Below are 21,951 nucleotides of genomic sequence, written 5' to 3'. Positions count from 1 at the left end.
GAGAGTGAAAAAGTTGGCTTAAAGCTCAACATTCAGAAAACTAAGATCATGGCATCTTGTCTCATCACTTCATGGGAAATAGATGGAAAAACAGTGTCAGACTTTATTTTTTGGGGCTCCAAAATCACTGCGGATGCTGACTGCAGCTAGGAAATTAAAAGACGCTTGCTCCTTGGAAGGAAAGTTATGACCAACCTAGATAGCATATTAAAAAGCAGAGACATTACTTTGCCAACAAAGGTCCGTCTAGTCAAGGCTATGGTTTTTCCCGTGGTCATGTATGGATGTGAGAGTTGGACTGTGAAGAAAGCTGATCGCCAAAGAATTGTTGCTTTTGAACTGTGGTGCTGGAGAAGACTCTTGAGAGTCCCTTGGACTGCAAGGAGATCCAACCAGTCCATTCTAAAGGAGATCAGTCCTGGGCGTTCATTGGAAGGACTGATGCTGAAGCTGAAACTCCAATACCTTGGCAACCTCATGCGACGAGTTGACTCACTGGAAAAGACTCTGATGCTGGGAGGGATTGGGGGCAGGAGGAGAAGGGGACGACAGAGAATGAGATGGCTGGATGGCATCACCGACTCGATGGACATGAGTTTGAGTGAACTCCAGGAGTTGGTGATGGACAGGGAGGCCTGGCGTGCTGTGATTCATGGGGTCGCAAAGAGTCGGACACAACTGAGTGACTGAACTGAACTGAAAATGTATTCATGGGGTGGGAGGTGGGAGGGAGGGCCAAGAGGGAGGGGACCTATGGCTGATTCGTGTTGATATATGGCAGAAACCAACACAATATTCTAAAACAACTATCCTTCAATTAAAATCAAATAAAATTTTTTAAAAAATGTACTCAGTCCTCTATCCAGTATCCACCTGTCAACGAAAGTACTCATCTGAGAACTAATTCAGTTGAAGTTCTGCACTGTAAAACATTTGATTGCGTTAAGTGACAGACACATTGAAATGATGACAAGCAGTCAACCCTGTAACATGTTCAGGGTCATATTCAGGTGTTACGTTTGATCAATTCCACTTGCTGAGCATACCCAGTTCTTTGTGTATTCCAGGCAAGGGAGTAACATTGCCCTCAGGTTTCCATGGTGACTTCTGAGAGCAACTCTTTAAGTGTTACCTCTTTTAATCAACTATAGTTTTTATCCAGATTACATTCTCAATTTACCCTGAATTATATTATCATTGTGTTAATTTACTTTTTGCCTCAGCACAAGGTGAAATTTATTTGCCTAAGGCAAGGGAGGTTTTATTTGAGAGGTAGGGGTAGGCTGGAAAGGGATGTAAAATCTGAGGGACATGGTAATATGATTAAAAATTGCAGAAAAAGAGAACAAGGAAATACCAGATTTGAATACCAAAAAAATTTGCTAGTAATAATAATAATAGTCCGTGTAACAGTGTAACAGTGACAGTATCCTGCTTCAGAAAGCCATTTTGCTCACCTGGTTTTAGTCTCCCCCCAAAAGCTGTGTTAACGTCTCTTCAGACACCATTTTCAATGTTAAATTACACTGTAAGTTACCCAGAATAAGCATCAATTCACATCTCATTGATTCTGCTGCTGCTGCTGCTAAGTCACTTCAGTCGTGTCCAACTCTGTGTCCAGTCATTAAAATACAGTTTCAAAGAAAATTTCTACTGATTCAATTAAATCTTGGTGGAATTCTGAAATCTTGGCTAAACACTACAGCCTACTTCTGACTAATGAACATTAAAAGATTTGACACAGATTTGAGTAAGTGGGTAAAGAAAGCTGTTATTATTTTAAGCAAAATTAAAACAGATGGGAGAGACTGACACACATATATTCAGATATGTGCCTGCCTCATGTTTAATCTTTTATGAATGGCTGATCCCAGATGGTATGGGATTCAGAAGCACAGTCTGATATACAGCATCCATTTTCCTATTATTCCAATGTACAATATCAGTTTATTTGGTGGATAATGCAAATATCATCAAAATGAAAAAAAAAAAAAACCATCATGAAAACTTCTGATATTCTAAAAACAGCGTGTTGGTCGATTGGTCTAACCAAGTCCAAACATCCAGCCACATTCTCCATCATTCAGCTCATTTCAGGTTTGGTACTATGATTCCACATTCACACAAATGGGGGTTGGGTGGGTGATAAGACAAGGAATCTAGAGACAAACACAGCAAAAACATTACGTTGACAAGTATTGGTCAATCTCTCATTAACCACTGAACCTATAAACGGGGTGCACCCTCCCCTGAGCTCTCACAGCATGGCACCTGTACCTCATCTGGAAGATCACATTTTATGTGGATAATGATAAAAACAAGAGAAATACAAAATTCTACCAGACCAACAACACAGCTGAGTTTGAACTGCACAGGGTCCAGTAACACGTGGATTTTTTTTTTTTTTCACTAAACACACATTATAGAACTACACGATCTGCAGCATTGGTCAGATCCTCAAATTTGGGGGAAAAAAGCCTAGGAATTTGTTGTGTGTGCATGTGCTCAGTCTTGTCTGACTCTTTGCAATCCCATGGATTGTAGCCCGCCAGGCTCCCCTTTCCATGGAATTTTCCAGACAAGAATACTGGAGTGAGTTGTCATTTCCTTCTCCAAGGGATCCCAACCCAGGGATCGAACCCCTGTCTCCAGCATTGCAGGCTTTATCCACTGAGCCACCAGGGATGCTCTTAGGCTATATTAAATGTCTTCCCAATGATCAAGTGAAAGTTATTGTTTACTATTGACAAAACTACTTTTCCAAGTGCAGAATGGCCCACAGAATTTAAATCCAATGATGCTATCATTTAGATTATAGGGACTGGCTCATAAGAGAAAATAAATCTTAGTTATCACTGAGCAATATGGTTTTTCTAAATATTCCTTTCAGCTGTTACAAATGAACGGGCCCCTGCTCGTCTTTGGGATCTCAGAAGGGCTCTTTGTTCTTGGTGAGTATTGTCACCCCATGACCCTGGAGGCACAGGTGTGGATGTGAACTACTGGTCTGATTTAAAAATGCTCGGGCCTCTACATTTTCTGTTATTGAATGAGGATCAAGAAGGGGCGAGACCGTCAGAGTGACCTGGTGCAGACTTCACAAGTGAGGAGTCCTTGGCAGCTGCCAAGGATAAAGCGTCTTTGGAGAAACAGTCTTGCTGGGAAGTCGCTCCCCCTCACCCCTACTCAGTCCACCCCCAGCTGGAAAGGGTCATCCCTGGCAGCTGTTATCATACGGAGAGGGAGGCTGAGCTGACAGCAGCTGTTACAAAGATAATGAACAGAGATTCCAGGAAGAGGGCTAGGCTCAAGTTAGAGTGCTTTCATGAAAATACATGAAGTCCAGGTGTTGGTGTTGTGGACGGCCAATGATGATACTTCAAACTATAGCTGGGGTGGCTTTACTCCTTACAGGGTAGGAAACACTCTAAGGTAGCTCTGCTCTCCCGACAGAAAATGCAGACTGCTGGTCAAGACAAGGCTTTCCAGGGAAACAGACGATGCAGACATAACCATTGCTGGCATTGCCTGAGGTCCTCCTGCTTCCCTGTGAAAAAGCCAGAAGACTGCCCATCTCAGTGATACTTTTGTCTGGACATCCCTGTCGTGGTGGATGTGAATTCGGATGCTCTGGAACAGCTTTGTCTTTTAAAGTCTGGAGCTTGCCAGTTCTCCAGACAGAGGAGCATATGGTTAAGAGCTTGGAATTTAGAGTCAGATAAACATGGATTTGAGTCCTTCTATATCACACCAGCTGTAAAACCCAGCGCATGTTACTCCCTTTCTTTGTACTTTACAATACTCTCATGTGAAATATGATTAAAAGCAGGAGTTATCTCATAGAGCCGTTGTGAGAATTAAATGAGATGACATAGGCACAGGGCCTAGCCCAATATTCTTACAATAAACATTCATTATTACGACTTTATTAAGAATAGGCATGGTTCTTACACTTATCCCCCAGGAGAAAAGGCTCTGAAAGAGATTTAGGGTTTTGTTTTGTGTGAGGGACTGATTCTTTTAAGGACTGACAGTCTGCTGACCTCATATGTTGATCAAAGTTTCATGAAATTTGGTGCCATAAAGTTCAGAACCCATGTAGGTTCCAGAAGGACCTCTGGATGGAGGTGTCTAGAAGGTCATCTGACAGATAAGCCTGGACTTTGGAGAGGACTGAGGTTAGAGATACAAAACTGGACATTTCCTCCAGGGAAACTTGAGTGTGCAATCGAGTAGGCTGGGCTGTGCAATGCATCCATGCTCACTGTGTTCTGAATAGGGTGTTATAAGCACTGGTGTAGTTTAAATGTTGAACAATTTAGCATTCATGGTGGTCATGGTTAAAGCCGGTTCTTAGATTACATACACAGATGACTGAACTAAGGGCTTATTCAAAGACCATGTTTAACCAAAGGCTGGCTTATCATATGGGTTGTTCTAACACTTCTTGCCAGCTTCTCTCCATTGCTACTTACATTTGGGGAATGCAAATTGATATTAATATCAGAAATGTAAAATAATCAAAAGCTAACTTTTCTGCAGAAAAAAAATGCTTTTTTTTTTTCTGATAAGGTCAACTAAAGTTACAATGCTAGTAAAAGGGGAAATCTGAATTTGTTCTGGTTCTAGGTGCTGTACACTGTGCCAGTCTGTTGAACTACAGAAAAGCCAAATCAATGTCTCTGTCATATTTTCAATCAGTTCAACGTAGTTTAGGGGATTTGCCTTGAGATGTTTTCTTTGACCTGTGGATTATTTAGAAGCCTGTTGTTTAATTTTCAAGTATTAGAGATTTTCCTGGTATCTTTCCGTTACTGATTTTTAGTTTTACTTCATTGTGGCAGGAGAACACACTCTATATGTTTCCAATTCTTTCAATTTTATTGAGGTTTGTTTTATGGTTCAGGATATCACGGGCACTTGAAAAAAAGAGTATGCATTCTGTTGTCAGGTAGCTGCTGCTGCTAAGTCAGTTGTGTCCGACTCTTAGCGACCCCATGGCTAAGCGACCCCACCAGGCTCCTCCGTCTATGGGATTCTCCAGGCAAGAGTACAGGAGTGGGGTGCCATTGCCTTGTCCGGTTGTCGGGTAGAATGGTCTATAAATGTTGATTAGATCACCTTAGCTGATGATATTACTGAGTTTTCCTATATGCTTGATGATTTTCTATCTAGTTCTATCAACTGTTAAGAGAGAGGTGCTAAAGTCTCCAATTATGGATTTCTATTTATCTTTTCATTTCTATAAGTTTTTGCTTCACATAGTGCGTCTGTTGTTTAGTGTATATACATTTTGGGCACTTTCCTTGCATGAGATCCACTCTTTATTGAGCTGCTTACTCTGATAATCCTTTTCCCTGGACTCCAGTAGCAGCTGAACTGCCTTCCTACGCTTCTCAGGCCTGCCTAATGGCTCTGTAACTGTGTAGGAGGAAAAGAAGGAAGGAAGACGGGGAGGGAGAGGAAGGATCAGTATAGCTTTATAGGTTTTGAAGAAAAAAAATAAAGGAGAGGTTGGAATAAAAATTTGGAGTTGGTTTTGGGACGCAATCAAATCTAAAGAAAAGGTCAAGCCACAGAAAAATACAATTTCATTTTCTCTCTCACCTGTGGATTATATGAAATACCTTCCTAACAGGATAGTCACCATAATACTTACAAACTAGCATTTAAGTTTCATCACTAAGTCAAGCTCGATCATTTACAACTGCAATTAATTTGTTCAACAATTTGGTACCTGATAAATGCTTGACATTACTAGAATCTATGTCTTATAAAGTTGGTATTTAAATTCATATATATTTAAAGGGTAATAGTTTCTTTTTCTTTAGATTTCAGTGGTAATCTTTCCTAATGACTCTTAAGCATGTGACTTTGTGTTGAACCAGTGAGTCATGGGGTATAATCAAACAATAACTTTTTTCTCCCTTTCCTATACCTGGTATAATCTTTATGAGGTTACTTCTTTTCCTGCCACCTCCGATAAAATCTCCAACAAATAACAAAAAGTTCTCTGGGCCCTTTAGTCTCAAACATAGCTTCAGGTCAGCAAACTAAAATGTCTGTTCCCATGTATAGTAACAAACACTGGATGTTGTTTAATGCAAAGCTTCTCTCCGCCTCCCCTAGTGGGGAAGGGACAAGATCGACTTCTCTCCTCCCCAGCCTATGGCCTCTCTTCCTCCATCTCCCTCTTGGCTGCTTCTGCGTCCCCTAGGATGGAAGAGAAGAGGGAAAAGCAGGACATGGAGGCGACAGGGACAATGGTCTCACTGACGGCACCCTTCTGGCACTGATCCTCTCACTGGGTCAGACCTTTAAAACTGTCTCCTGGATGCTTATTCAGGTTCTCCAGCAATTTCCCAACTTCCCTGGGTGAGAGCCCCTCTCTGCTGGCAGCTCACATTTTCCTCTCTGTCCAGGCACCCTGCATCTCCCCACAGTTACAGGCAGCCCTCTTGAGTAGCATCCAGCAGAACTCCAGGCCAGCTCTGGCCCCTGGCTCACATTTGGACATTAGGAAACATACTCTCTTGATCTGTCACTGGTGGGGGTAGAGTATTTCTCAATCACAGGCCTCTTTATTTAACTTCCCAGCAAAGAAGCTTAAACCAGAGCTATTCAGTCCTCTTTAGCTTCATCACATGCCAGTCCACTCAGCCCCTTACACTGTGTGGGATACATATCAGATATCCAAGCAATCTCCGTGAAACTTCTTTGGCTGGGCTTGGGATCAGGAAAAAGGATACTCTCTCATGCTGTAGGGGCAGGGGAGTAGTGGGCAGATCTGAAGCAGAACTATCTGCTCTCAAACCTCCAACCTCTTCAAAGGGCCAGGGGGCCATGGGGTACAAACTACTATCTGACTTTGAAATGTAGGGGCAATGGTTCCACTGTTCCGAGTTCTTGACTGAAGGTGGAATCTGAAATTGTTCATATTTATACATCCTATGGGATGGTTCTTTCATAGGTTGCCAAATTCATTCACAGTAAAGCCAAAAAATTTTCTTTTTTTGCTCTATTACTTAGAAATAAGTGGAACATTCTGTCACAATTACCGCCTATTTCAATGTTCTGAACATGAACTCATATCCAAATTCTGATTCAAAATTTGTGGCTTATATTTTTATTCATAGCAGTAAGGAGGCTGCCAACAGCATCAAAATATCTGTGCCCACCCTTCTGCTCCCTCCCTTAAAAAGAGTTGCCTATACGATTTTATTTTCCTCTTCAACTGAATTAACTAGAAGGAAACACAGACTAGCATTGTTGAAGTTTTCACTGCCCATTGGAAGTCTGCCTGCTGGAAGGTCATGTACACCCTCAGGTCCATCTCTTAGCAGTACCTCTGGGGAGAGAAAAAGCCATCAGAAACTCGACTGGGGCTAGGGTTCAAGTTCACTGGGTTTTCATCATGTCCTCAGCTGACTGTTAAGTTGCTCTCCTTTTTAAAAAATTTAACCCCTCTTCTCTATCCTGCTTTCTTAGTCTTGAGAAGCTTAATTAGACACTGCCAGTGGAAGTATATCTTATACAGAGCCAGGTGCTAATGGTTTACTGAAACCCTGTGATAAATACAAGACACACTTAAAAGCAGCATAATTTTAGTGCTTTGTTGCCCAAGATACAATTACTTCCAGAGAATCCCAGAAACTACTAGAATATACACGTAGGGGCACCTGTCACCCCTACATACTCTTGAAGTTGAAGTTCATATTAGCTCACAACAGTGAAAGAGGGAGAAGGTCCCAAGGAAGCAGCCAAATTCCAAGTAGAATCTTGAACTGAATTTAGTCCGAGGCTTGGCATTTTCAAACAATCTCTCTAAATTTCTGTAGATAATTGATGTAATTATATTGGCACATATATTTTTCCATCTCAATAACAAAGCCACAAAAGCTTTTGTTTCACAGACAAATCTTCAATGTTACAAAAGAAAAATAGGATGCCCATATAAACTCACAAATTCCAAATAGGGGCATGACTCTGATTTTTCTCTCCAGAGTTGGTTAAGAACACATTCCAGATAAAGAAAAAGGGAGGCACAGAGCTCCCTTTGCCAACTCCCTTCCTCCACTCAAACATAAGTTTTATTCAGACACAAGATACTTTCATAGCCAAGTCTCCATACCACTTTGATATTTTGATCCCAATTGAATATGACTGATCACAGCTCTCAGCATACATTCGTGGGCAGATTTTTGCTTGCACACACAGTACATATATCTTTGATCAAGACCAGCTGAAAACACTGGCCTAAGTAGGCAGACTTGGCAAAACACTGAACCTTGGTTATCCTATTAAGGCTAAGGGGTTCACCCTACTTTCTAGAAGTATTTTGCTCATGGAATGAATTCAATATAACTTTCTATAAGGAAAATAGAATGAAAACAACTAAAATAATTTCTGCTCCTTTTTGATTACAGCAAAATAGACTGAACACAAAGTATGGTTTACAAACTCAAGCTTATGATCATGTACAGGAACCATAAACTATGAATGCCAAGTAAACAAACACTAAGTTAAGTGTCAGAGTCAAATAAAATCTGCATCAAATTTAATGATACGAATTTAATGATATGTATAATCACAGAAATTGCTCTCTGGGAAGAGAGGCAAAAGAGAAATGTTATCAACCTCACAAATCAGCTGACTCTGATGGCCACCCATCCTTTTTAATCTGACTCCATCCCCAAAGGACAAAGGCCCTATTAGGGAAGGTCCAGGGACCACAAATACTCATTTACTCTCTCCACTCCTTCCACAGGCCACAAACATAGGCTAGGGAGTGTGACCTAAAGAAAGGTCTCCCTGGAACTTCCTGGTGCTCCAATGGTTAGGACTCCACACTTCCACTGGAGGGAGCACAGGTTTGATCCCTCGACGGGGAGCTAAGACCCTGTGAGTCTTCTGGCATGGCCAAGGGGTTAAAAAAAAAAAAAAAAACCAAATAAACGAAAAGAAAGATCTCCCTGCATAATTTTTGAGCTCAGAGGCTCAAAGAAGCCATTAAGAGCTTCCAGAAACATGTCTTTCATTGTCATAATTCTAGCATCTAACACAGAGGATTCAACTTATAAAACAGATCATCTCCCAGGTGCTTGTGTCATGAGACAAGGGAGAAGATTGGCATTGTGGTGGTGAGTCTTAGAAATGTAACTCCTAGTGAATGCTAGTTAAGTGGTTTGCTTTCCTAACATCTAGAACTCAAAGAAATGGGAGCTTTAAGGAATATGAAGGCATCTTGCTGGCGAGAAAGTTAAAGTTAGAAAAGATGTCCTTCAAAAAGTCCACTTATTGTTCAAAAACAGGCCTTACATTCATCACAAGGAAAAACACATTTTCCTTCTTTCTTATCTATGTGAGATGATGGATGTTAACTAAGTTTATTATGGTATTCATTTCACTACATATGTAAGTCAAGTCACTATGCTGTATACACTAAAATATATAGTGCTGCATGTCAAGTATGTATACAATTGCCAAGAATCATTATCACTTTGCAAATCACACAGTGTTGATCTAATGAAGAAGATAATTTCATTATCACATAGAACTTGTGAAACTTTCTGTAGACAGAAAATCTTTTCACTGGATAACGGAAACAATGGCCCTGAAATGACTTCCTGAAAAATGAAAATAACATGCAATATATTATTTACACAGAAACGAGGTGTTACAGGATAATCATTCTCTGAGTTACTACACAATGAGATTAAAGATGAACTTATCAAAGTACTTTTCAGTTCAGTTCAGTTGCTCAGTCATGTCTAACTCTTTGCAACCCCATGGACCGCAGCACTCCAGGCCTCTCTGTCCATCAGCAACTGCAATAGCCTACCCAAACTCATGTCCATTGAGTCGGTGATGCCATCCAATCATCTCATCCTCTTTCGTCTCCTTCTCCTCCTACCTTCAATCTTTCCCAGCATCAGGGTCTTTTCCAATGAGTCAGTTCTTCGCATGAGGTGGCCAAACTATTGGAGTTTCACCCTCAACATCAGTCCTTCCAATGAACACTCAGGATTGATCTCCTTTAGGATGGACTGGTTAGATCTCCTTGCAGTCCAAAGGACTCTCAAAAGTCTTCTCCAATACCACAGTTCAGAGGCATCAATTGTTCGGGGCTCAGCTTTCTTTACAGTCCAACTCTCACATCCATACATGACCACTGGAAAAACCATAGCCTTGACTAGACGGACCTTTGTTGGCAAAGTAATGTCTCTGCTTTTTAATATGCTGTCTAGGTTGGTCATAACTTTCCTTCCAAGGAGTAAGCGTCTTTTAATTTCATGGCTGCAGTCACCATCTGCAGTGATTTTGGAGCCCCCCAAAATAAAGTCAGTTGCTGTTTCCACTGTTTCCCTACCTATTTCCCATGAAGTGATGGGACCAGATGCCATGATCTTAGTTGTCTGAATGTTGAGCTTTAAATGAATTTTTTTACTATCCTCTTTCACTTTCATCAAGAGGCTCTTTAGTTCTTCTTCACTTTCTGCCATAAAGGTGGTGTCATCTGCATATCTGAGGTTATTGATATTTCTCCCAGCAATCTTGATTCCAGCTTGTACTTCATCCAATCCAGAATTTCTCATGATGTACTCTGCATATAATTTAAATAAGCGGGGTGACAATATACAGCCTTGATGTACTCCTTTTCCTATCTGGAACCAGTCTGTTGTTCCATGTCCAGTTCTAACTGTTGCTTCTGGACCTGCAAACAGATTTCTCAAGAGGCAGGTCAGATGATCTGGTAATCCCATCTCTTGAAGAATTTTCCACAGTTTGTTGTGATCCACATAGTCAAAGGCTTTGGCGTACTCAATAAAGCAGAAATAGATGGTTTTTTTTGAACTCTCTTGCTTTTTTGATGATCCAGTGGATGATGGCAATTTGATCTCTGGTTCCTCTGCCTTTTCTAAAACGAGCTTGACCATCTGGAAGTTCATGGTTCACGTATTGATGAAGCCTGGCTTAGAGAATTTTGAGCATTACTTTACCAGTGTGTGAGATGAGTGCAATTGTGCAGTAGTTTGAGCATTCTTTGGCATTGCCTTTCTTTGGAACTGGAATGAAAACTGACCTTTTCCAGTCCTGCAGCCACTGCTGAGTTTTCCAAATTTGCTGGCATATTGAGTGCAGCACTTTCACAGCATCAGCTTTCAGGATTTGAAATAGCTCAACTGGAATTCCATCACCTCCACTTGCTTTGTTCGTAGTGATGCTTCCTGAGGCCCACTTGATTTCACAATCTAGGATGTCTGGCTTTAGGTGAGTGATTACACCATCGTGATTATCTGGGTCGTGAAGATCTTTTTTGTACAGTTCTTCTGTATATTCTTGCCACCTCTTCTTAATATCTTCTGCTTCTGTTAGGTCCATACCATTTCTGTCCTTTATTGAGCCCACCTTTGCATGAAATGTCCCCTTGGTATCTCTAATTTTCTAATCTTTCGCATTCCACTGTTTTCCTCTATTTTTTTGCACTGATTGATCACTGAGGAAGGCTTTTTTATCTCTCCTTGCTATTCTTTGGAACTCTGCATTCAGATGCTTATATCTTTCCTTTTCTCCTTTGCTTTTTGCTTCTCTTCTTTTCACAGCTATTTGTAAGGCCTCCTCAGACAGCCATTTTGCTTTTTTGCATTTCTTTTTCTTGGGGATGGTCTTGATCCCTGTCTCCTGTACAATGTCATGAATCTCCGTCCATAGTTGTTAATAGCACAAACTATCAAGATTATAATAACAAACTCTGAAATAAAAGTTCATATGTCCAACGATGACAGATGGTTTTCATAGAGAAAACCAATAAAAGACAGCTATGTCTTAAGCACACTTTGGAATGCAGGTTCACATGAATAGTTACAGTAGTAAACCTTTATTCTGCCACTGATTAACACACACACACACTCTGTGAGGAGTCTTTCTTTTGTGGGATCTAAGAAATCCTGACAGGTCTAGTTCAACTTCCACGACTGGTATTAGAAGGAAGAAGTGACACTGCCTTAAGTCCTACCAAGATTTTGCCCTATGTCAAAAAGCCTTGGGTGGTGGTAGAGCTTTGACCAACAATGTGGTTAAAAAAAAAAATTTAAATCAAGCTTCCTGTTCATGGCCCCACTTTCTCCACTGACCAGAGCTATCACTTTGGAGAACCCAGTAAATCCCCCTATGATTTGGTTTGCTCACTTCTATTTAAATTAGAAATTAATCAAAATCGCTGGCTTCCTGCATCTTTCTATGGAACTGGGTAGTTTTAAAATATGTCCACAAATTCTCTGATACTCCTCCCTTTGGAAGGTGGAGTCAATGCTTCACCTCTCTGGATTTTGTGACTGTGGCAATGAACAGATGCAATAAAACATGAACTTCAAGGCTAAACCATCAAAAGTAATACGGTCTCTTCTCTCACTTGCTAGCACTCTTGCTCACACTCTCTCCTAGGGTGGACGCCTTGGGTAACGTGAGCACCATATAAAACATCCACTTATTCTAGAAACACCATGCTAGAGAAAACCACAGAGAGAGAAAGGCCAAGGAACGTCAACAATTTGAACCTTCCTACCCAGGTGACCGACAAGTGAGAAAAGAAGCCTTTGAAATTATGCCAGCCCAGACACTGTCTGTAACCTCACAGGATATTAACTAGAACTGCTCAGCTAAGTCACATGTGAATCCCTGACCAGAAACAGAGATAATAAGTGATAAACGTTGTTTTTAAGCCACTAACTTTTTAGGGTGATTTGTTATACAGACACAGTAACTGGAAAAGGAATAATGATAGAATTAAACTGGAGAGGAAAAAAAATGTCACCTCCAAAGTCAAGCAAGGAAATCTTTAGCATCCACAAGAACCTCAGAAAAGAAGACTTGGATATCTGCAGGAATGATGAAGACAGGTAAAATTCACCAATAAATAACACAAAACTCAACAGTAGAATAATCACCTCTTCATTTCCAAACTGGGTGGTCTTCATGAACACTTTCCCACAATCACAGTTAACAGAAGTGTAGTAAGAATGACCCTAAGTGGAACCATTTGAAACCAGCAGCAAGGCCAAAGGTAAAGGACCTTGCTGTGGCATCTTTGAGTCATTTCCATGTAGGAGCTCACACAATTCTCTCAGGCTTTCTGCCTTATGCCTTTCTCAATAAACTGCGCAGTTGATGGGGGCAAGTATTTCCCCAAACATATTTCAAATAACTCTGAAAAGTAGAACTTCTCCTTCAAAAGGATAAGGAAAAGAGATGGAGTCCAGTAAGGAAGGTGACACCTATCACTGGATCAGAAAGTGAGTCTGGGATACCCCATGTATCCTGGTGAGGCTGAACCAAGGGTGATAATCAGAAGATGCCAAATGGTAGCCTGCAGGCAGGATTCAGCCACAAACCCATATTTTTTCTTTCTAGCCCACCCAGTGTTTTCAAAACAGGAAATTCCACATAAAAAGGCCAGATTCGTAGTTTCTCCTGAAACACGGGAATTCTAGCAAACCTGGGTTTGCAGTACCACCTGGTTTCCATCAGCTACTGCTGACTAGCTGTTTCTCCCCTTAAACAGGGCTTGCCACAGTTCCCACCACCCCGTATTATTCCATATGTGGGTTCACTTCACTTGCTTATTTTATATTTTTGTCCCTGTGGATATCTGAGTTTGCATCTGGTAACCTATACCAACAGAGGAATTTCAGACTCCAAATCAAGTGTTTCTTGATCACTATAGGTTTGAAATGTGGGCTGGTTTAAAAATTCCAGTAAATTCTGCTGTTATACTCTTGCCAATTTCTTTCCCTAAACTATAGACGCAGGACTATGACAAACCCACATGCCTAATGGTTATGTAAGTCATCTTATGACACTGCTATCAAATACTAGGGTGCTAAGCATGACTCTGGAAATATATACTAAGCTTCTTTGATACATCCAAATTATCTTCAAAATAGAAACTGTGTCTGTACCAGAGTCTAAAGTTCCTAGTCCAAGTTAATGTTAATTAGCTCTGAAACTAGAATGGGAGTAAATGGAACAAACAGAGAAGGCAATAGCAACCCACTCCAGTGCTCTTGCCTGGAGAATCCTAGGGACCAGGGAGCCTGGTGGGCTGCTATCTATGGGGTCGCATCGAGTCGTACACGATTGAAGTGACTTAGCAGCAGCAGTAGCAAATGGAACAAAGACAGCTACATATTATAAAGGGAAACAGTTTAATCACTTGCCAAAAAATTGCCTGATCAATTTAATCCAGGTGATTTCTAGTGGGGGCTGAATTAGGCAGTAAGGGTCTTTGTTGAGAGATTCAGACCAGCATTTTCAGGCTTGGGTGTATGTGTGAGTATGTTAGAAAAAACAAATCAAAACAGCTCACCAATTCCAGACATTGTCTGTGGCCATAGGCAGCAGCATAATGTATGCTATTGTAGCCTTCCTTGTCCCGGATAGATGGATTTGCATCATGTTGAAGCAGAAATTCTAGACATCTGTAAGTATAAAGATGAGATGTTATTTCAGAAAACATCCCTAGACCAAAAAGGATAATCAATGTTAATGTTCTCTTACTGTGAATGTGCCACAAAGAACTTTGTGAGTTGAAGTGTTTCTTTAAAGATTCTACAGCAATTAGGGTTTAAATATTGGATGTTTTATGTGTATTTTGTGCATCTATCTCTCAGCTTAAAATATCCATTCTAGAATTCAGGAAAGCCTTGAGGAACTAGAAGGAAGTGAAAATTGCTCAGTCGTGTCTGACTCTTTGTGACCCCACGGACTATATATTCCACGGAATTCTCCAGGCCAGAATACTGGAGTGGGTTGCCATTCCCTTCTCCAGGGGATCTTCCCAACCCAGGGATGGAACCCAGGTCTCCCGAATTGCAGGCAGATTCTTTACCTGCTGAGCCACCAGGGAAGCCTAGGAACTAGAAGGATTAACTTAGAAACTAGAGGATAATATTTTTCCCCTTTTCATCTTGATGACTGGCTTGTCATCAAGATTACTAAATAATAAGTTTTAGAGCTTTGTGTTCAAAAGATAAGTTTTTCAGCATAATAAAGAAGTGGTCAAGGCAATGGAAAAGGATAAACCTCAAAAGAGGTGGGTTTATTTTTTAACCTTGCTATTGGAGACTCTGAGATCAAAAGGTTGGAAAACGAAAGTTTAAAAGAGTAAGAAAACAATAACAGAAAAGAATCTAAGAATAGCCAAAACAATAAAAAGACATAAGGACTGGGCCAACATTTAAAAAATAGAAAAGATGAATTCAGTCACCACCTCTGAAGAAAGAGGCCGACACTGTACCACTAGGAATACAGACTAGTGTAAAATGATAAATAATAAATTTTAAAAGCCTTTTCTGACATAGCTGTAACTTCTGGAAAAAAAATCTTTGCAATAGGTCAAAGGAAGGGGTGTGGTATTGCTTTTGCTGAAGAGCCGGGACAGGAGGGACGTGATGTATTCTACTCAGGGCCTGCTGCAAATGGGACAGCCCTGCTGGTCAAAGAGGGAAGAGCCAGACAGGAGGCACCGCGATATATTATTTATATACGCTATATTTCTTGACACAGGGACAAATATGTCCTTTACAAGGCCAGGCTGGTTCAAATTCATACTCAAATCAAAATCGCAATATTCTAAATAGAAGCTTGTATATTAAATAAGACCTCCCAATAGAAAATTTCTATAGTTTACTCAGAAACCTTAAAATGACATTATCTATCTTTCGGTATAAGGCAAAAGGAGTAAATAAATCACACACAGAGACAGATATTAAAACATACATTTTAATTTTTAGAAAACTTGATGAAAGAGAAATTTTTAAAACTAAATACCTACATGCCACATGGTTCATCCATAAAATGCTCTGTAATAAATCAAACTACTATTGGATACCTGATATATCATGCTGTATTTGGTGATGTACCTTAAAAGGAAGTCCTTTTTTTAAATTTTCATAATGAAATGCCCATGGACTGAATCCCAGGTGTGACTCATTTTAAACTGAATTTGGCTCTTGAAGTAAAATCATTCAGTAGGGATAGCTTTCTTGTGGACACACAATCCCCAGCTTCTGAAAGGATTATATTCTAAAAAATCAGTTGATAAATTTAACGTGTAATTTGGAAAACCCTGGGAATTACACCCAAAGAGTTATTTAATGCAGAACATAGCTGAACTATAACTGTCAACTCTGCTGTGCTTAGTCAGTCATGTTTGATTTTTTTGTTACCCCATCGACTGCAGCCTACCAGGCTCCTCTGTCCATGGGAATTCTCCAGGCAAGAATAATGGAGTGGGTTGCCATATCCTCCTCCAGGAAATCCACCCAATCCAAGGATCGAACCCAGGTCCCCCGCATTGCAGGCAGATTCTTTACCGTCTGAGCCACCAGGGAAGCCCATAATTGCCAACAGTACTATTAGAAATAACAGTATTATAGAATGTGAATATTCTCCACATTTTTCCTAAGGGAAATGAAATCCACTTTTAACTGGGAATGCTTGTCTTTTTCACCACCTAGGGCCCTGAACTAGTAGTTATGGCACCTAAGCCACAAAAGCAAGAGATGCACATTAGATCAAGGGTGTATTTGCACAAGGAAGTAGCCTTTTATTGCATGAAAAAGCTCCCCAGTAGGCTGGTCCCTGCCTCCTCCTGCCTTTCCTGCTCCATCCCTCTCCAACAGCTGGAAGAGGGCTGCTCTGGCCTGGGGCAAGCTTACATTTCATTGGAGAAGGAAGCATTTGCTGAGGTGGCTTAAAATTTTACAGTCTTTGAATATTATTCCTTTAATTTTGGAATATTAGGGCAAAACTGTGGTTATTCTGTTCTACTTACAGTTTTGTTTCTTGTGCCCACCTCAGTCACAAAGTTAAGTCCCTGCAACTTGCACTGGGGCCTTGCAAGTGAAGGACTGTTTGAGGGCAAACTCTTAGAGCACTACATCCACTGCTCTCACAGGGGCAGGACACATGGGCACTGGGCATTCATGCGTTCATTCATTTAACAAAGAGCTGTTGACCGCCAGCTACGTGCTGGGCACTGCACAACCTTCTCACCGTGACTTCCAGTCCAGGAAGGACTCTCAGAAGATGAAACATTAGAGCTTCCCAGGTATCAACAGTCCTGGGTGCTGGCACTCACTCCATCACAGTAACAGCTGAATCTCTGTCAAGACACCAGACAGGGGCAGGTAGGATGAAGGTGACAGAGCAGCTGTCTGCAGGGGGGGAGTATGTTGGAGAGGGATGGGAGAGTACAACTGGTGTATTTCACACTGAAATCTCAAAACATATATTTATAGAATCTGCTAAATAGTCATCCCCAGGTCACAAAAGGAGAGCCTGAGGTCCTCAGAGGAGGCTTTAGTATGTCCCCTGAGGCACATGACACATGGAAGAATCAGAAATGATATTTAAGACACCTGGTTCTAAAAACTGCTGCCCAAACACAGTGATGATCGCTGCAAAGGTTTCAATTTTAGAAAGAGCGTGTATCTTTAGCAGAGTACGTGTCTTGTATGAAAACAGCCTATTTGAAGGATATATTAAAAGAACAGTTTTTTCTTCATCAAAGGCAGGCCCACATCACTTCCTCAAGACCCCAAGGGAGACCCCAAAATAGTAAAGCTGGCCCACATGGCAACCTAAAGCTGCAGACAAAGCATCAGTAACCCCACCTTGTGCTTAGCTGAGAAGAAACTTACAATGCAGCTTCCTTTTCCTTCAGCTCTCTGGCTCTTTCAAGTTCTTCCGAATTTTCATGGGCGTTTCCTAAGATAGTCTTACTTCTCAGCAGAGGGAAACAAACAAACAAAAATTACAATTAGTGGCAAAAATGCTAATGATTTTGGTACAATTTACATCTTAAGAATTGGCCCCCAACCCCAAAGAAGCAAGCATTACTAATTTTTCATGGAGGATATACATGGTTCTAAGTCCATCCAGTAAATCTTTTCTCTCCTAAGGAATCCAGTTAAGAACATGGTATTCCTAAAACTTCCACTGAGGTATCAATGATTAAGGCAGCAATCATGCTGCCCACTCTTCCATAAGTCTTCTAAACTCCCCAGGGAAAGAGAAAATGATTTAGCTTAAAATTTCCTGACACCTACCACATTCCTTGCTGCCTCCTTGTCAGTTGAGCATCTCACTTACCTAGGAATGGGTTCCTAAGCACACCTCATCTACCAGAGAAATTCTGCACCATCTAGGATTCCTATTCTAGATCTTAACAGATGAAGGATACTTATTCCCCATTCTATTCCAAGTGAATAGCACAGAGCCTGACACACAATGCAGGTTCAATAAATGTTTCTGTTTTTGTTTTTTACACGTGAATAATTTTTTTAAAATTTTAATTGGAGGCTAATTACTTTACAATATTGTATTGGTTTTGCCATACATTGACATGAATCCACCCCGGGTGTACATGTGTTCCCCCTCCCACCTTCCTCCCCATATCATCCCTCTGGGTCATCCCAGCACACCAGCCCTGAGCATCCTGTATCATGCATCGAACCTGGACTGGCGATTCGTTTCACAAATGATAATTAAATGTTTGTTGAATTAAGAACATGTGGCCGGTGGGACCCTGAGGCTACATCAAACTTGCCAGTATCATAGGAAGGAAAAAAAGAAGCAGTGTATTCCAAGTTGGAAATATGGATCATGATCTGTGACTGAATTATGAAATCAATTTAGTGGGTTGAAGTCAGTAGGGTTTTTTTAATGAAATAAAAGATATCAAAATGTATCACATATAGCAAAAGTAAATAAGGTTTTATGAAATCTTTTTTCCATTTTCCATACATACGTATAAAACATATATACGTGAGTCTGTATATTGGATCGTGATGTAAAGTGAGCGTCAGTTGCTCAGTTGTGTCTGATTGTGACCTTGTGGACTTCGGCCCATCAGGCTTCTCCATCCGTGGGTTTTCCCAGGCAAGAATATTGGAGTGGGTAGCCATTCCCTTCTCCATGGAATCTTTCCAACCCAGGGACAGAACCCCAGTTTCCTGCATTGCAGGTGGATTCTTTCTTTACCTTCTGAGCCACCAGGGAAGCCTAGTGTGTAAGTAATTGTCTAGTATATTTGAAAGCCATTGCTCTACAGGAAAGGGAGTTAGCACTGACCATATAACTCAACACTCCAAATAACTCAACAGTTCTCCGAACAGGGTCACCAAAAAGTATTCCTATGAAGGAGGGCCTGATCCTCAAGTCTTTGAGAATGATACCATAAGTTGTGGGCATGTCTCCCACCTTTTCCCCTAGAACTGGTTCGTTTATTTTTGCTTTCCATTCCAAGACACCTAGAATCCAAACATGATCAGGGCAACTAACTTCCTGTCTTTCAGCTTCTGAAAGAGCATTCATGCCTAGGTTTGAAAAATGTCTATTTTTAAAATACTTATTTTTAAAAATAAAATACTGATGCTGTATTTGAAGACTATTGGGATTATGCATAGGTGGATATTTTTTACATATGACATATTTATTAGCAAATATAAGTTTTACAGCAAATGAAGCATGTAAGTGATGATGATGAAAACCACAGTATACGACAAAATAAATTATGACAGATTTTGAGTGAACTGAAAACCTGAACTTGACAGCTCCACTTGGCATTCAATGCAAAGAATAGAGAGAGATGCAATTGTGCAGTGACATGTACTAATCAAATATAAAGAGAGCAGAATGGGAAACCCGGGGTTAGGGAGGAACCAATTCAAACTCCCTTGAGTCTGGATAAGAGGGATTCTTCATTCACAGTCTCGGTGAGGCAGTATGAATAAAACTCAGCAAGCCCACCCTCTTCCATCTCCCTCCGTTCGCATCCCCAAAGAAATAGGACAAGGCTGTTTTTACTTTCTATCCATGTCTGATGCAGCAGCATAGTGCAAAGCGGTACGGCCCCAGTCATCAGTTTCATTCACACTGGCCCCTGTGGTCACTAATGTCTCAATACAGTGGAAATGACAATTTGCAGCTGCATAGTGCAGAGGAGTCCTGAAAAACAAACAGCAATTTATTATATCATTCAGTCTGAAAAACAGATCCCCATCATCAGCACCAGCACAGACAGCAGTATTTGTAGGGGTGTGGAAAGATCTTTGGCTCTGAGTGTGGAGGCCAAGACATACGCCTTTCTCTGGCATATCTTATATGTTAGAACGAAAGCTGCAAAGATGGTGGTTTCAGACAGGCCACCCACTTGTGGATCTCCTTTCTTTCCATCCCAAGTGCCTATCCTGGTTCCCATCTACATGACTGCTCATGACTGCTCCTCTGGGCTCTTGCAGTACCATCCAGACTGACCTGCCCTAACCCAATCTCCATATAACTTTCAGCTGCCATGAATGAGGAACTGGATTTTCTAAGGTCCAATCCGTTCCGTTCAGTCGCTCAGTCGTGTCCGACTCTTTGCGACCCCGTGGACTGTAGCCTACCAGGCTTCTCCGTCCATGGGATTCTCCAGGCAAGAATACTGGAGTGGGTTACTGTTTCCTTCTCCAGGGGATCTTCCCGACCCAGGGATCGAACCCGTGTCTCCCGCATTGGAGGCAGACGCTTTAACCTCTGAGCCACCAGGGAAGCCCATTCAAGGTCCAATACCTACATATATAATCCTGTACCAAAACCTTCAGTTCTCCCCAGTGAACAAAGCCTTGATTTTTTAGTTTGCAATTGAAGACCTTCCGAAGCTGGCCCTGGTCTATCATTATAAAGTATCTCTCTTCCCAAAATGCTGTTTCCAAACAGATTAAACTGAGGTTTTTTGATCATTTCCTCTACCTTCCTCATGGTGTTTACTCGTACTGGTTCCCTGTACCAGCTAGTACTACAGCACGACTTAGCTATGCAAAGGACAAGTAAGGAAAGTTCTAAACCATCCCAATAACCAGAGGGGTTATGGGTGGTATGTGTGTGCGTGTGTGTATTTCATGTTTGCTGCTGCTGCTGCTAAGTCACTTCAGTCGTGTCTGACTCTATGCGACCCCATAGACGGCAGCCCACCAGGCTCCGCGGTCCCTGGGATTCTCCAGGCAAGAACACTGGAGTGGGTTGTCATTTCCTTCTCCAATGCATGAAAGTGAAAAGTGAAAGTGAAGTCGCTCAGTCGTATTTCATGTTTAAAATATGTCTAAAGATGTATCCCAAAATGAAATGTTCAATAAATATAATAAAGAGCTCCAGATCTTGTGACCAAATTCTGTCCTAGAAGGGCTAAAGTGCTCTACTTTGCTATACAGAGAATTTTCTCAACTATATCCATGAGGAGGGTTACACATTTTATATATGTAAATATTTTTATATAATATCTATAAAGTATGCAATCTCCTACATGGATATAGTTATTTATATCAGAAGGAGCAGAACAATTGGTGCTTCTAAACAGAAGCTGGGAAAGGAGACCCTTTCCTTGTGGCCAGTGCCTGCTTTGCTGGTGTTTCGCTTTGCTATAAAAAGGGATTTCCTTCTGAGGATGGAATCTTCCCAGCTAGCTTCCCTGTTTACCATTTCAACATAACACGATTTCCAGATGGACTGCTCCCCACTCCTTTTATTTAGGCACTTGAAGCTGAGTTCCCTGTTTACATACCTCCCACACTTGTCCTTTTTATGGAAATCTGCTCCACTGCTTTGCAAGAGTTTTATACATTCCACATTACTAGAAAGACAGGGAAAGCATTGTTAAGATGGTAGAGGTCAATTGCTGGGCTGTCTTCAGAAAGAGCTCTTTTCTGCAGAGTGTATGCACAGATGAAATGAGGATGCTAACTTTAAATTCTGCTGACACAAAAATAACCTAACACATTAGAGTAATGCCATATCATAAGGAGCTAAAGTTCCTACAATTCCTTTTTCAAAGCTAATATATCAATACATTAAAGAGCTTGATGGAACATTTTCAATTCCATGACTAAAGAATTTAATGATTATTATATG

The 21,951-nt window shown here is 41.0% G+C and overlaps 1 protein-coding gene across 3 annotated transcripts in view; it reads right to left on the bottom strand.

The window, feature by feature from the left end:
- ANKRD44 (ankyrin repeat domain 44) overlaps positions 1 to 21,951 on the bottom strand; it is a 320,963-nt gene that overhangs the window by 60,026 nt on the left and 238,986 nt on the right. For all 3 annotated transcript variants that reach the window (XM_055398457.2, XM_055398458.2, XM_088828639.1), the window contains exons 13-16: positions 21,605 to 21,673; positions 19,870 to 20,010; positions 17,703 to 17,783; positions 14,366 to 14,477 (exon numbers count right to left, since the gene is read on the bottom strand). In XM_055398457.2, coding sequence (XP_055254432.1) covers positions 14,366 to 14,477; positions 17,703 to 17,783; positions 19,870 to 20,010; positions 21,605 to 21,673 — 403 coding nt within the window. The remainder of the gene's footprint in view (positions 1 to 14,365; positions 14,478 to 17,702; positions 17,784 to 19,869; positions 20,011 to 21,604; positions 21,674 to 21,951) is intronic.

Source organism: Moschus berezovskii, chromosome 2 (assembly GCF_049115385.1).
Source record: "Moschus berezovskii isolate FMDL1 chromosome 2, NW_MosBer_1.0, whole genome shotgun sequence".
NCBI lineage: Eukaryota > Metazoa > Chordata > Mammalia > Artiodactyla > Moschidae > Moschus > Moschus berezovskii.
Note: the sequence above shows the minus strand (reverse complement) of the source record. Positions and strands in the feature narration are given on the sequence as shown.